The sequence below is a fragment of the Lampris incognitus genome, chromosome 2, assembly GCF_029633865.1.
Source record: "Lampris incognitus isolate fLamInc1 chromosome 2, fLamInc1.hap2, whole genome shotgun sequence".
Classification (NCBI taxonomy): Eukaryota; Metazoa; Chordata; class Actinopteri; order Lampriformes; family Lampridae; genus Lampris; species Lampris incognitus.
Window position 1 is genome coordinate 2385623 of NC_079212.1, and position 15000 is coordinate 2400622.

At 45.1% G+C, this 15000-nt stretch overlaps 1 protein-coding gene across 1 annotated transcript in view; it reads right to left on the reverse strand.

The window, feature by feature from the left end:
* Nucleotides 1-15000, reverse strand: part of si:ch211-180f4.1 (uncharacterized protein LOC100144405 homolog) — a 41077-nt gene that overhangs the window by 22082 nt on the left and 3995 nt on the right. The window contains exons 4-10 of the mRNA XM_056274658.1: nt 12098-12282; nt 7861-8103; nt 7468-7590; nt 7076-7198; nt 6263-6695; nt 3088-3217; nt 1941-2080 (exon numbers count right to left, since the gene is read on the reverse strand). Coding sequence (XP_056130633.1) covers nt 1941-2080; nt 3088-3217; nt 6263-6695; nt 7076-7198; nt 7468-7590; nt 7861-8103; nt 12098-12282 — 1377 coding nt within the window. The remainder of the gene's footprint in view (nt 1-1940; nt 2081-3087; nt 3218-6262; nt 6696-7075; nt 7199-7467; nt 7591-7860; nt 8104-12097; nt 12283-15000) is intronic.

Below are 15000 nucleotides of genomic sequence, written 5' to 3' on the forward strand. Positions count from 1 at the left end.
CTATGTTGTATGGTTTGGAGACAGGGGCACTGATGAAAACACAGGAGGTGGAGGTGGAGGTGGCAGAGATGAAGATGATAAGATTTTCACTGGGAGTGATGAAGAAGGACAGGATTAGGAAGGAGTATATTAGAGGGGGACAGCTCAGGTTGGACGGTTTGGAGACAAAGCAAGAGAGACAAGATTGAGATGGTATGGACATGTGTGGAGGAGAGATGCTGGGTATATTGGGAGAAGGATGCTGAATATGGAGCTGCCAGGGAAGAGGAGAAGAGGAAGGCCAAAGAGGAGGTTTATGGATGTGGTGAGGGAGGACATGCAGGTGGCTGGTGTGGCAGAGGAAGATGCAGAGGACAGGAAGAGATGGAAATGGATGATCCGCTGTGGCGCCCCCTAACGGGAGCAGCTGAAGGTAGTAGTAGTAGTAGTAGTAACAGTAGTAGTAGTAGTAGTAGTAACAGTAGTAGTAGTAGTAGTAGTAACAGTAGTAACAGTAGTAGTAGTAACAGTAGTAGTAGTAGTAGTAGTAGTAGTAACAGTAGTAGTAGTAACAGTAGTAGTAGTAGTAGTAGTAACAGTAGTAGTAGTAGTAGTAGTAGTAGTAGTAACAGTAGTAGTAGTAACAGTAGTAGTAGTAGTAGTAGTAACAGTAGTAACAGTAGTAGTAGTAACAGTAGTAGTAGTAGTAGATTGTGTAGTTGAGTGAGACACATACACCAGAGTTGGAGATCTGTGGGGTTTATTTTTTTTCACAGGAAAAAGAAAAAAACACAGGCATCAGTCATATATCTTGTCCTATGCATCTGTCCATACAGCTCCAAGCACACATCCACACTGAAGCTAGGCTCGGAGGAGTAACACCAGAACAGCGCCCCCAGGGGACAAAAGGTATGCATTGAAAACCGCTAGGGTAGAACCTGTTTACAAGTAGGAACTAATTTTTGGGACGTTCACAACAATTAAAAACAGATTTCAGGGACAATAAAGAAATAGAATAAAATGAGAAATTTGGCTCGGCTACATGTGCCCTCCAACAACTCCCTCAACAAGCCAAAGAGGAGGACATGGTAGCACCACTGAGTCCAAGAGAAGTCCAGGATGTCATCAGGAAGATGAAAATCAACAAGGCTGCTGTTCCTGATGGAATACCGGCAGAAGTACTGAGGGCAGGTGGACCTACACTCGGACTCAAGGAGCTGACAAAGATAAGCCATCCCCTCCACTGAGACTATTATATCTTTCATTTAGATACTTGGCAGGGAAAGCCAAAGGATTTTGTCAGTCTCTAAAACCTCTTGCCCGCATAAGAGACCCTCTCACTATTCGCGCACCGATCCACGGGATTCATGGGTCCAGGGGATCTTCTAGGAATGGTGATGCTGTTTTCCAGAAGAATTGTATTTTTAAAACTTTTGTTTACCCGGGGTAGTACTTTTTTAGCAACGGCTTGCTACACATTCACACTGTTCCACACATTCACACCTGGAAGCTGACCAGTACAACCACAGTCTTCATTGGTGACCACCGAGAAGCTGCACTGAAGCAGTTGGTTAAGTGCCTTGCTCAAGGGCACATCAGCCGTGGGTATTGAGGGAGGGGACACTGCTTTTTATTCACTCCCCACCCACATCTGATCTGTTATCTCGAACACAACCTGCTCCGGAGCAGGTTAGTTGTGCAGCGTAAGTTACCATGGTCATGTACCCTGGTAAAAGGTGAACCACCGTCGTGACACTGAAAACCCAGGCTTAAACCTGAAGATACAGCACCAACCCCCAGCCTCGGCTCTGGGAATGTGGATTTCGCTGACTCACTTCTACAGTCGAACTTAAGAGAAACTGAGGTGGATCGTCACAGGACGTTCTTACATGAGGTCCATTTTGATTATGAAGATTATGATTATGAAGAAGCTGACATTTGTTTAAAAGACGTAGAACTACCTTGGCCAACAGCAGCAGTGAGCAGGAGGAGCCAGAAGAGGAGTTCCCCAGCCAGGACTCCCTCCGTTGAGGATCCACAGACACAGACACACTCCTGGTATCTGCTCCCTCCACATTCCATGCTACACATGTATACAGACCTAGAGAGAGAGCAGCTGAAGGTAGTAGTAGTAGTAGTAGTAGATGCCACTGTATTGTTTATAAGGGTGGGGATACCTGCAGTCATTTGAGACCGAAGAGGTCACTTAGATGAGTGATAAAACATGTCTTCTACTAAGCTGTGTCCAGATGAACTGATTCAACTTTCTGAGATTTCTACACCTGGATTATTGAGCATGCATCAAGACGTCCTTTTCACACTTTACATGTTACCTCTACAACCTGGTTCGCCAGTACAATTATATCTCTCACCACAGCTATGCTGATGACATGCACCTGTGTTTTTCAGGTAATGGGTAATATTCATATTACCCATTATAATATTATAATCATATAATATTATATATATATATATATATATATATATATATATATATATATATATATATATATATATATATATATATCAACACGGATACAGGAAAAAATATTTTAATACATAGCAGCATATATATATATATCATATAATGTTCAATAAATATTGTGCCCAGATGAACTGATTCAACTTTCTGAGATTTCTGTAGTTTACTTCTGTTATCCAGGTGTCAGTGGATGACAGAAGTACTGCAAGTCTGTTTGGATAAGATGTTCATTTTCTAACCTCCAACAATGAGAAACTCCTCTGCAATGCATTGTGGTACATGTAGGCAATGAAGAACAGCTCTCTTGGCAGGAGTATGTTGATTTCTCTGTCAAAATGAATTGAACTGAAGCAGTTATAGTTTTAGAAGAGTAGGCAGAGCACCAGCACTTCCTGGACCTGCAGATTATTAGTGGCCAAATTTCACTTCAACTTGTCTAGAACTGAGCTGCCAAACCCTCCTTCCACAGACACATGGATGGAGTACACGGACAGTCATGGAGGACACTTAACACTACTAACACCTGAGCTGACGTGAGCTCTTGTCTGACAGGATTACCATCACGTATCTATCATGCATTTCGTGGCTACTTGTGGACCTGTTTGGTTTATTTACAGTAAACTAACCTGCATCCTCCGGCTCCAGGCGTTCAATCACCAATGCGCCAGGATTGGACACATGGTGCTTCCTCTGCTTCCTGCTTAGGCCATGCCCCTGCTCTGATACGACTGGTGCAGCCTCAGCCTCCAAGCTCACCTAGCAGGTAAAAAAGAGGAGATGACATTTTTATTGACCGGAAGGAGAATGCTATCATCCTAGATTTAATATCCAGTAAAAATACATGAAATATTTTCGGTATCTTTCCTTGAAGGGTTTGGACAGCACATACCGGTGGTGCAGTGAAACTCAGAATGGATTATTAAATCAATGTCAGGTTTGAGTTGAATGTCCTTGAACCCTTGAAAATTTTTAAATCTCAACTGCAGATTTACCGAACATTGCTTCAAAAGGAGAATTATCGCTTTCTCATCATTTCTGACAAGTTGACTTTTTGCAGTAGGATGTAGCCAGGAGTAGTATTACTGTATACAGATCTAACTGAACATACACACCTCATATGTCCTCGTGTTATTGTAGCCGTGTGCATGTTTTATTGATTTATTCTGATTTCATTGTCATGGTTTGAGAAACTTAAACATTTACCAGCATGGAAGACATTCCAGTTCTTTAAAGCCACAGTCCTGAATCTCCTGGTGTTACTGTACCAGTGTGTGTCCTATGTAGGTGGTGGTGAGGTGAGTGTCTGAGCTCCATTCAGAATGAATGAGAGTCAGCAGGGCTGTTGTGTCAGAAACAAACCAAAGAACCTGGTGGAACCTGAGTTGTACTTATTGATGTAGTACTGTGTGTTGGTAGAACCTGAGTTGTACTTATTGATGTAGTACTGTGTGTTGGTAGAACCTGAGGTGTACTTATTGATGTAGTACTGTGTGTTGGTAGAACCTGAGGTGTACTTATTGATGTAGTACTGTGTGTTGGTAGAACCTGAGGTGTACTTATTGATGTAGTACTGTGTGTTGGTAGAACCTGAGGTGTACTTATTGATGTAGTACTGTGTGTTGGTACAACCTGAGGTGTACTTATTGATGTAGTACTGTGTGTTGGTAGAACCTGAGGTGTACTTATTGATGTAGTTCTGTGTTGGTGAAGGTCTTCTACCAGCTTGTTCTGTCATATCTGCTGGTTAGACACAACACCTCACTTCTTCTAACTCAACACTACCTGCCTTCTTCTCCCTCATCTGGCTGCTATGATGAAGATGAAAACACTGCACCCTGTCATTTTTCCTGGCAAAGTCCTACCAGACACCAACCATCCACATCACACACCGCTACAGTCTGCAGGACAACCAGACACCAACCATCCACATCACACACCGCTACAGTCTGCAGGACTACCAGACACCAACCATCCACATCACACACCGCTACAGTCTGCAGGACTACCAGACACCAACCATCCACATCACATACTGCTACAGTCTGCAGGACAACCAGACACCAACCATCTACATCACACACTGCTACAGTCTGCAGGACTACCAGACACCAACCATCCACATCACACACCGCTACAGTCTGCAGGACTACCAGACACCAACCATCCACATCACACACCGCTACAGTCTGCAGGACTACCAGACACCAACCATCCACATCACACACCGCTACAGTCTGCAGGACTACCAGACACCAACCATCCACATCACACACTGCTACAGTCTGCAGGACAACCAGACACCAACCATCCACATCACACACCGCTACAGTCTGCAGGACTACCAGACACCAACCATCCACATCACACACTGCTACAGTCTGCAGGACTACCAGACACCAACCATCCACATCACACACCGCTACAGTCTGCAGGACTACCAGACACCAACCATCCACATCACACACCGCTACAGTCTGCAGGACAACCAGACACCAACCATCCACATCACACACCGCTACAGTCTGCAGGACTACCAGACACCAACCATCCACATCACACACCACTACAGTCTGCAGGACTACCAGACACCAACCATCCACATCACACACCGCTACAGTCTGCAGGACTACCAGACACCAACCATCCACATCACACACCGCTACAGTCTGCAGGACAACCAGACACCAACCATCCACATCACACACCGCTACAGTCTGCAGGACAACCAGACACCAACCATCCACATCACACACCGCTACAGTCTGCAGGACTACCAGACACCAACCATCCACATCACACACCGCTACAGTCTGCAGGACAACCAGACACCAACCACCCACATCACACACCGCTACAGTCTGCAGGACAACCAGACACCAACCATCCACATCACACACCGCTACAGTCTGCAGGACTACCAGACACCAACCATCCACATCACATACCGCTACAGTCTGCAGGACTACCAGACACCAACCATCCACATCACACACCGCTACAGTCTGCAGGACTACCAGACACCAACCATCCACATCACACACCGCTACAGTCTGCAGGACAACCAGACACCAACCATCCACATCACACACCGCTACAGTCTGCAGGACTACCAGACACCAACCATCCACATCACACACCGCTACAGTCTGCAGGACTACCAGACACCAACCACCCACATCACACACCGCTACAGTCTGCAGGACTACCAGACACCAACCATCCACATCACACACCGCTACAGTCTGCAGGACTACCAGACACCAACCATCCACATCACACACTGCTACAGTCTGCAGGACAACCAGACACCAACCATCCACATCACACACCGCTACAGTCTGCAGGACTACCAGACACCAACCATCCACATCACACACCGCTACAGTCTGCAGGACAACCAGACACCAACCATCCACATCACACACCGCTACAGTCTGCAGGACTACCAGACACCAACCATCCACATCACACACCGCTACAGTCTGCAGGACTACCAGACACCAACCATCCACATCACACACCGCTACAGTCTGCAGGACTACCAGACACCAACCATCCACATCACACACCGCTACAGTCTGCAGGACAACCAGACACCAACCATCCACATCACACACCGCTACAGTCTGCAGGATGTGGAGGTGTGTGATGTTCATGGGTTAGATGTTGAAATAAATACACTGGAGGCAGAACGCATCATAGTAAATGTTTGCATATAAGTCTTCAGGATTGTAAATTTAACTTGTAAATGTGTCACAGTTTGTTTTCTGTTTGATGGGAACAGATCCTGTCCTCTCTCACCTTGTCTCCGGTGGGTGTTATCCAATAGAACTGGGGGGCGGGGTCAGCACTGGCCCAGCACTCCAATGTGATTGGCTGCCCAGAGCTAATATTAATCACAGGTGGGAAGGAGTGTGGTGAGATATGTGGCAGGCAACTGTTCCCTACTCCACTAGCCCCGCCCCAACTGGCCCCCCAGCCAATGGAAACAACCTCTTGGAGCTCCTGGCCAATGAGCTGAGGCGGGGAGGAGCAGAGGGTGCTAGAAGCTTCCTGAAGCTTGAGATTTGATTGGTTGCCGAGGTAAGGCCCCCAGGAGGCCAAGCAGTCACAGCGGAGGGGATTGGAGTGGAGCGACAGCTCCTCCAGGGAGGGCAGGGAGGACAGCAGCTCTCTGGAGAGGAGGCTCAGCTGGTTGTTATGGAGGAGCAACGTACGCAGAGAGCCTAGCCCACTGAGAGGACAGACAGGTTTTAGACATGGTTAAAAAGACAGACGGACAGATGGATAGACAGACAGAGAGAAAGACAGGAAGAGAACCACAGACAGACAGACAGACAGACAGATAACGAGAGAGACAGGCAGGCAGGCAGACAGACAAAAACAGACAGACAGACAGACAGACAGATAACGAGAGAGACAGGCAGGCAGGCAGGCAGACAAAAACAGACAGACAGACAGACAGATAACGAGAGAGACAGGCAGGCAGGCAGGCAGACAAAAACAGACAGACAGACAGACAGACAGATAACGAGAGAGACAGGCAGGCAGGCAGACAGACAAAAACAGACAGACAGACAGACAGACAGACAGACAGACAGACAGACAGGTCACCTGAAAGCCTGGGGGTGGATGTTAGATAGTCTGGGGTTGTTGTAAAGTTCCAGTTTGGCCATTTCTGGAAGGTTCTGGAACGCTGCTCGCTCCACCATCAATAGATTGTCCATGTTATTTAAACTGAAAAACAGTCACAACAACCACTCGTCATCTGATTACTGAATGACTGTCTGTCTACCTGACTGTCAGTCGGTGGGAATATGTTTTCCGTACAGAGGAGGTGAGTGAGGTCTGCATCAGTGTTTTAACACTGACAGGAAGTTGTTCTGGTCAAACATCAGACGTGATCTGGATTTAAACAGATAAGTTTCCGGACAGATTCTATAGATGAGTTAAAACTGTTTGTGGTTCTATTGTCAGGTCCGGTTCTGATGTACTAACAAACCCACCTCAGCTCCTCCAGGTGAGGAAGGTTCTGGAAGTCTCCCTGCTGGATCTGCTCCATCGGATTCCGGTTCAGATCCAGAAACTTGAGGTTAGAGAGCGTGCTCAGAGCCTCACGAGGAACAGACCTACAGAAAATATAAAAACTTAATTTAACATGTACAAAAATAACAAAATTATTATTATTATAAATTTATTATAAATGTATGATGATTATTATCATAAATCACAAGATGAAGAACAATCTTGGATTAAAAAACAACATTGGGACCAAAGTAAGGTAATTCAATAAAGAACCAACTTTTAAATCCCTCCAACCCTGCATTTCCTGACATCATTTAAACTGTGTAGCAGGAGAAGGAGAAAGGAGGACAGCAGTGCTGCTGGTGTTTCCTTACTTGAGCTGGTTATCGTAGAAGGAGAGACTCTCCAGGTAGTCCAGACCCAGGAATGCAGTAGGTGGAACTTCCTCCAGAGCCATTCCAGCTAGAACCAGACTGTGGAGGTGGAACAAAGGCAGGAAGTTCCTTTCCTCCAGACCCAGGATGGGGTTCTCTCCGATCATCAGGATCTCCAGGGATGGCAGGGACTCGAACCAGCAGCGGTCTATGGCCACCAGACGATTGGAGTTCAGATGGAGTCTGGAGGGATGAATAAGATAATAATAATTATAATAATAATAATAATAATAGAACAGGAGTAGAGTAAGGACTGGAAACCAGACTGGAGGAATTCAGAACCCAGAACAGAACTGCACAGTTAAGAAAAGTCAAGTGTCTCTGGTGACTCTTTGCCATGATTATGAATTGACGCCAGTTGTTATTATTTTAGCTGTACTTCATTAAACACAGAAAACCGCTGGTGTCTACTGCTCAGCCTTCTTCTATCCGCACGTGACAGCTTCGTTTGTCTGGTCTACTGATATGTGTCAATGTGCATCTACTGGGAGTCCCCTGTTCACCACCTATAGATGATCTGAAACATCTACTGTGTACTGGGAGTCCCCTGTTCACTACCTATAGATGATCTGAAACATCTACTGTGTACTGGGAGTCCCCTGTTCACTACCTATAGATGATCTGAAACATCTACTGTGTACTGGGAGTCCCCTGTTCACCACCTATAGATGATCTGAAACATCTACTGTGTACTGGGAGTCCCCTGTTCACTACCTATAGATGATCTGAAACATCTACTGTGTACTGGGAGTCCCCTGTTCACTACCTATAGATGATCTGAAACATCATGTGTGTACTGGGAGTCCCCTGTTCACTACCTATAGATGATCTAAAACATCTACTGTGTACTGGGAGTCCCCTGTTCACTACCTATAGATGATCTGAAACATCATGTGTGTACTGGGAGTCCCCTGTTCACTACCTATAGATGATCTAAAACATCTACTGTGTACTGGGAGTCCCCTGTTCACTACCTATAGATGATCTGAAACATCATGTGTGTACTGGGAGTCCCCTGTTCACTACCTATAGATGATCTAAAACATTACTGTGTACTGGGAGTCCCCTGTTCACCACCTATAGATGATCTAAAACATTACTGTGTACTGGGAGTCCCCTGTTCACCACCTATAGATGATCTAAAACATCTACTGTGTACTGGAAGTCCCCTGTTCACTACCTATAGATGATCTAAAACATCTACTGTGTACTGGGAGTCCCCTGTTCACTACCTATAGATGATCTAAAACATCTACTGTGTACTGGGAGTCCCCTGTTCACTGCCTATAGATGATCTAAGACATCTACTGTGTACTGGGAGTCCCCTGTTCACTACCTATAGATGATCTAAGACATCTACTGTGTACTGGGAGTCCCCTGTTCACCACCTATAGATGATCTGAAACATCTACTGTGTACTGGGAGTCCCCTGTTCACTGCCTATAGATGATCTAAAACTTCTACTGTGTACTGGGAGTCCCCTGTTCACTACCTATAGATGATCTAAAACATCTACTGTGTACTGGGAGTCCCCTGTTCACTGCCTATAGATGATCTAAGACATCTACTATGTACTGGGAGTCCCCTGTTCACCACCTATAGATGATCTAAGACATCTACTGTGTACTGGGAGTCCCCTGTTCACTACCTATAGATGATCTAAAACTTCTACTGTGTACTGGGAGTCCCCTGTTCACTGCCTATAGATGATCTAAAACTTCTACTGTGTACTGGGAGTCCCCTGTTCACTACCTATAGATGATCTAAAACATCTACTGTGTACTGGGAGTCCCCTGTTCACTGCCTATAGATGATCTAAGACATCTACTGTGTACTGGGAGTCCCCTGTTCACTACCTATAGATGATCTAAGACATCTACTGTGTACTGGGAGTCCCCTGTTCACCACCTATAGATGATCTGAAACATCTACTGTGTACTGGGAGTCCCCTGTTCACTGCCTATAGATGATCTAAAACTTCTACTGTGTACTGGGAGTCCCCTGTTCACTACCTATAGATGATCTAAAACATCTACTGTGTACTGGAAGTCCCCTGTTCACTGCCTATAGATGATCTAAGACATCTACTGTGTACTGGGAGTCCCCTGTTCACTGCCTATAGATGATCTAAGACATCTACTGTGTACTGGGAGTCCCCTGTTCACTACCTATAGATGATCTGAAACATCATGTGTGTACTGGGAGTCCCCTGTTCACTACCTATAGATGATCTAAAACATTACTGTGTACTGGGAGTCCCCTGTTCACCACCTATAGATGATCTAAAACATTACTGTGTACTGGGAGTCCCCTGTTCACCACCTATAGATGATCTAAAACATCTACTGTGTACTGGAAGTCCCCTGTTCACTACCTATAGATGATCTAAAACATCTACTGTGTACTGGGAGTCCCCTGTTCACTGCCTATAGATGATCTAAGACATCTACTATGTACTGGGAGTCCCCTGTTCACTACCTATAGATGATCTAAAACTTCTACTGTGTACTGGGAGTCCCCTGTTCACTGCCTATAGATGATCTAAAACTTCTACTGTGTACTGGGAGTCCCCTGTTCACTACCTATAGATGATCTAAAACATCTACTGTGTACTGGGAGTCCCCTGTTCACTGCCTATAGATGATCTAAGACATCTACTGTGTACTGGGAGTCCCCTGTTCACTACCTATAGATGATCTAAGACATCTACTGTGTACTGGGAGTCCCCTGTTCACCACCTATAGATGATCTGAAACATCATGTGTGTACTGGGAGCCCCCTGTTCACTACCTATAGATGATCTGAAACTTCTACTGTGTACTGGAAGTCCCCTGTTCACCACCTATAGATGATATGAAACATTATGTGTGTACTGGGAGTCCCCTGTTCACTACCTATAGATGATCTAAGACATCTACTGTGTACTGGGAGTCCCCTGTTCACTACCTATAGATGATCTAAAACTTCTACTGTGTACTGGGAGTCCCCTGTTCACCACCTATAGATGATCTGAAACATCTACTGTGTGTACTGGGAGTCCCCTGTTCACCACCTATAGATGATCTGAAACTTCTACTGTGTACTGGGAGTCCCCTGTTCACTACCTATAGATGATCTAAAACTTCTACTGTGTATTGGGAGTCCCCTGTTCACTGCCTATAGATGATCTAAGACATCTACTGTGTACTGGGAGTCCCCTGTTCACCACCTATAGATGATCTGAAACTTCTACTGTGTACTGGGAGTCCCCTGTTCACTACCTATAGATGATCTAAAACTTCTACTGTGTACTGGGAGTCCCCTGTTCACCACCTATAGATGATCTGAAACATCATGTGTGTACTGGGAGTCCCCTGTTCACTACCTATAGATGATCTGAAACTTCTACTGTGTACTGGGAGTCCCCTGTTCACTACCTATAGATGATCTGAAACTTCTACTGTGTACTGGGAGTCCCCTGTTCACTGCCTATAGATGATCTAAAACTTCTACTGTGTACTGGGAGTCCCCTGTTCACTGCCTATAGATGATCTAAAACTTCTACTGTGTACTGGGAGTACCCTGTTCACTACCCATAGATGATCTAAGACACTACATTTATTAGACATGACATGTACTCTTGGCCATGATGCTATTAACATATAGCGAAATGTACTGCTACTACTCTATCTACCACTGCTACTACTACTACTTCTACTGCTACCACTACTCCTCCTCCTACTACTACTACTACTAATATTACTCCTACTACTCCTACTTCTACTACTACTACTATTTCATATAACTAATACTATGGTATCATTACTATGTAGCAAATGTATCACAACCAGCACTACTACTACTACTACTACTACTACTACCACTACTACTACTCGTACTACTACTACTACCACTACTATTTCATACAACTAATACGATGGTATCATTACTATGTGGCAAATGTACCAGCACTACTACTACTACAACTACTTCATATAGTACTATGATATGATTACTATGTAGTTGTCCATGATGTCAGTTGGTAACTTGAATATTCTGTTCATTTCTGATTCTCTTGGAAGGTGTTTGGATAAGAGTGTGTGATAAATGAATAAATGTAAATGAAACAGAACTGAAACAAACTAAACTGTCTCATCGACCCTGCAGCAGTAGTGAGTGGTGCTGTGGTGCGATGTACCGCAGCAGACTGGAGAGACCAGCGAAGGCCTTGGGTCCGATGGAGGAGATGTGGTTGTGGTTCATGTAGAGCTCCTCCAGACTGGACAGGTTCCTCAGCCCAAAGTCCTCCAACTCGTCCAGCTGGTTCTCCTCCAGGTACAAAGTCACCAGCTGGCTCAGTGAGCCCAGACCCATGGAGTCCACCTGGACACACATAACACCAGCATGGTTATCTGTGTGTAAGTAAGAGTTTATTTCTACATCACCTTTTAAAACAAACGTGCTGCACAAGATACAGATACAGAAAGATAAACAGCATAAATGTAAAGTTCTGTACAGAAAAGTATAAATTACAGCCCCTCTACAGGGCAGGCAAGTCAGTGAGCGATGGGTTTTGAGTAGTTTTTTTAAAGCTGTTTGCAGACTCAGCTGATCCAACAGAGGAGGGGGAGACTGTTCCCGAGGGACGGGGCCCTGATGGCAAAAGCACAGTCGCCCTTGTATTTGCGGAGGGAGCGGGGTATAGATAAATAATAGACCCTGCTCAGAAGATCATCTGAGTGGCCTAGAGGTGGAGTAAGGATGCAAAAGTTCAGAAATGTATAAAGGGGCAAGACCATGTAGGGCCTTACATGTGATAAGCAGTATCTTGAAGTTCACTGGGATAGTTTACTGGGAGCCAGTGACGGGATGTGAGGACTGGTGTGATGTGTGATGTGAGGTCGGTATTGGTGAGCAGCCTGACTGCAGCGTTTTGCATGAGATTCAGGCAGGACAGAGCTGCTTGGCCGAGACAGGGAAAGAGAGCACTGCAGTAGTCAAGGCGTGAAAACACTGGGGTATAGATTAGTAATTCTAGATCTCTGGTTGATCGCATTGATTTGATTTTTTTGTCATGTTCCAGAGTTGGGAAAAGCAGGATTGCAAAAGCTTGTTTTTGTGTGGGTCAAAGTTCAGACTTGGGTCAAAGAGTACACCCAGGTTTCTTGAGGAAGGTTTAACATTGCTAGCCAGAGGGCCGCTACAAGGTTTCACTTCAGAGACAAACCTGTAAGGAGAACCTGGGTTTTGTCTGAATTTAGCTGAAGGAAATTGAGTGACATCCATTCATTAATAGCAGCCAGGCAGTCATGAAGGGAACCAATATTACCCATAGTATTAGATTCATAAAATCCTAAATGGGCTTGCCCCATCTTACCTGTCTGATCTCCTCAAACCGTACATTCCATCTCGAGCTCTCCACTGTCAAAATACAGGGCTCCTGTGTGTACCTCAAGTTAAGAAGAAGTCAGCTGGTGGCAGCAGGGCCTTTTCCTATCAGGCCCCGTTCTTGTGAAATAACCTGCCTGCTGCCATCAGACAATCAGTCTGTTCACCTCACCTCCTCACCCAGGTCGTCCGTCAGGACACCCCTATAGGGTTTCATGTTTGTTTAAAGCATGGGGGCGCTACTCCACATGCAGTGCTCTGGTTCTCTGCTAACTGGAGATTTTGTGCCTTTCCATTGTCAAGATGCATTGATCATCTGCAAAGCCACGATGTCCCCGGTCCATAACATCAGTCTACGGATGAATGCACCTAGGACCGCTGCTACCCACAGGAACAGCAGGATTTATCATCAAGATTTACTCCTCTAGAGTCTCTAGTCCGTTGAGTCCTTTAAATCCAAACTTACAACTCATCTTTTTGCCTTAGTCTACAATTAGTTGCCTTTAAGTTGAGTGCTTCACAACCTGTACTGCATGGTGGGTTGGTTTCTGTCTCACTGAATTTGCCAACCACTGTTCTGCCGACGAGATTATAGAGCATAGAGCATCAACGAGATCATAGAGCATAGAGCATCAACAAGAGCATAGAGCATCAACGAGATCATAGAGCATAGAGCATCAACAAGATCATAGAGCATCAACGAGAGCATAGCGCATCAACGAGATCATAGAGCATAGAGCATAGAGCATCGACGAGATCGTAGAGCATAGAGCATAGAGCATCAACGAGATCATAGAGCATAGAGCATAGCGCATCAACAAGAGCATAGAGCATAGAGCATAGAGCATCAACGAGATCATAGAGCATAGAATATCGACGAGATCGTAGAGCATAGAGCATAGCGCATAAACAAGAGCATAGAGCATAGAGCATCAACGAGATCATAGAGCATAGCGCATCAACGAGAGCATAGAGCATAGAGCATCAACGAGATCATAGAGTATTGCGCATCAACGAGATCGTAGAGCATAGAGCATCAACAAGAGCATAGAGCATCAACAAGATCACAGAGCATAGAGCATCAACGAGAGCATAGAGCATCAACGTGACACTTTGCTTTGTGTTTGACTTCTCCGGTGTGGATGGTTGGAGCTTCATTTTCAGGTTGCGGTGTTTCAGGGAGGTGGCGCTCTCTTCTGAACATTGTGGCTTGGTTAGCTACGGAGTACTTTTTGTTTTGTTCTTCATGCTCTCTAGCAGTCATGAGAAGGGGTCATTTCTGGTGTTAAGGTAAGTATCTAGGCCTAGTGTTGTTGTTTTGTAGGCAGTTTCCAGTTGGATTAGACCCCTGCCACCCTCGTTTCTGGGGAGGTACAATCTATCCACATGTGGTTTTGGGTGGTGCATCCTCTCTAAGGTGAGTATTTTTCTTGTTTTTCTATCTAGTTTCCTGATCTCTTCTAGTTTCCAGTCGACGCTGTTGAAGCTGTAAGATACGACTGGTGTAGCCAGGGTGTTGATGGCTTCCATTCGGTTGGATGCATTGAGTTGGGTTTTTGTTACAATTCGTATTCTTCAGTAGTACTCATCATTATTATCATCAGTATTATTATTTTTATTTTTATCATTATTATTATTAGTAGCAGTAGTAGTAGTAGTAGTAGTAGTAGTAGTAATGTAGGCCTGGGATTCTTAAAGCCTGTGTTAAGGAAA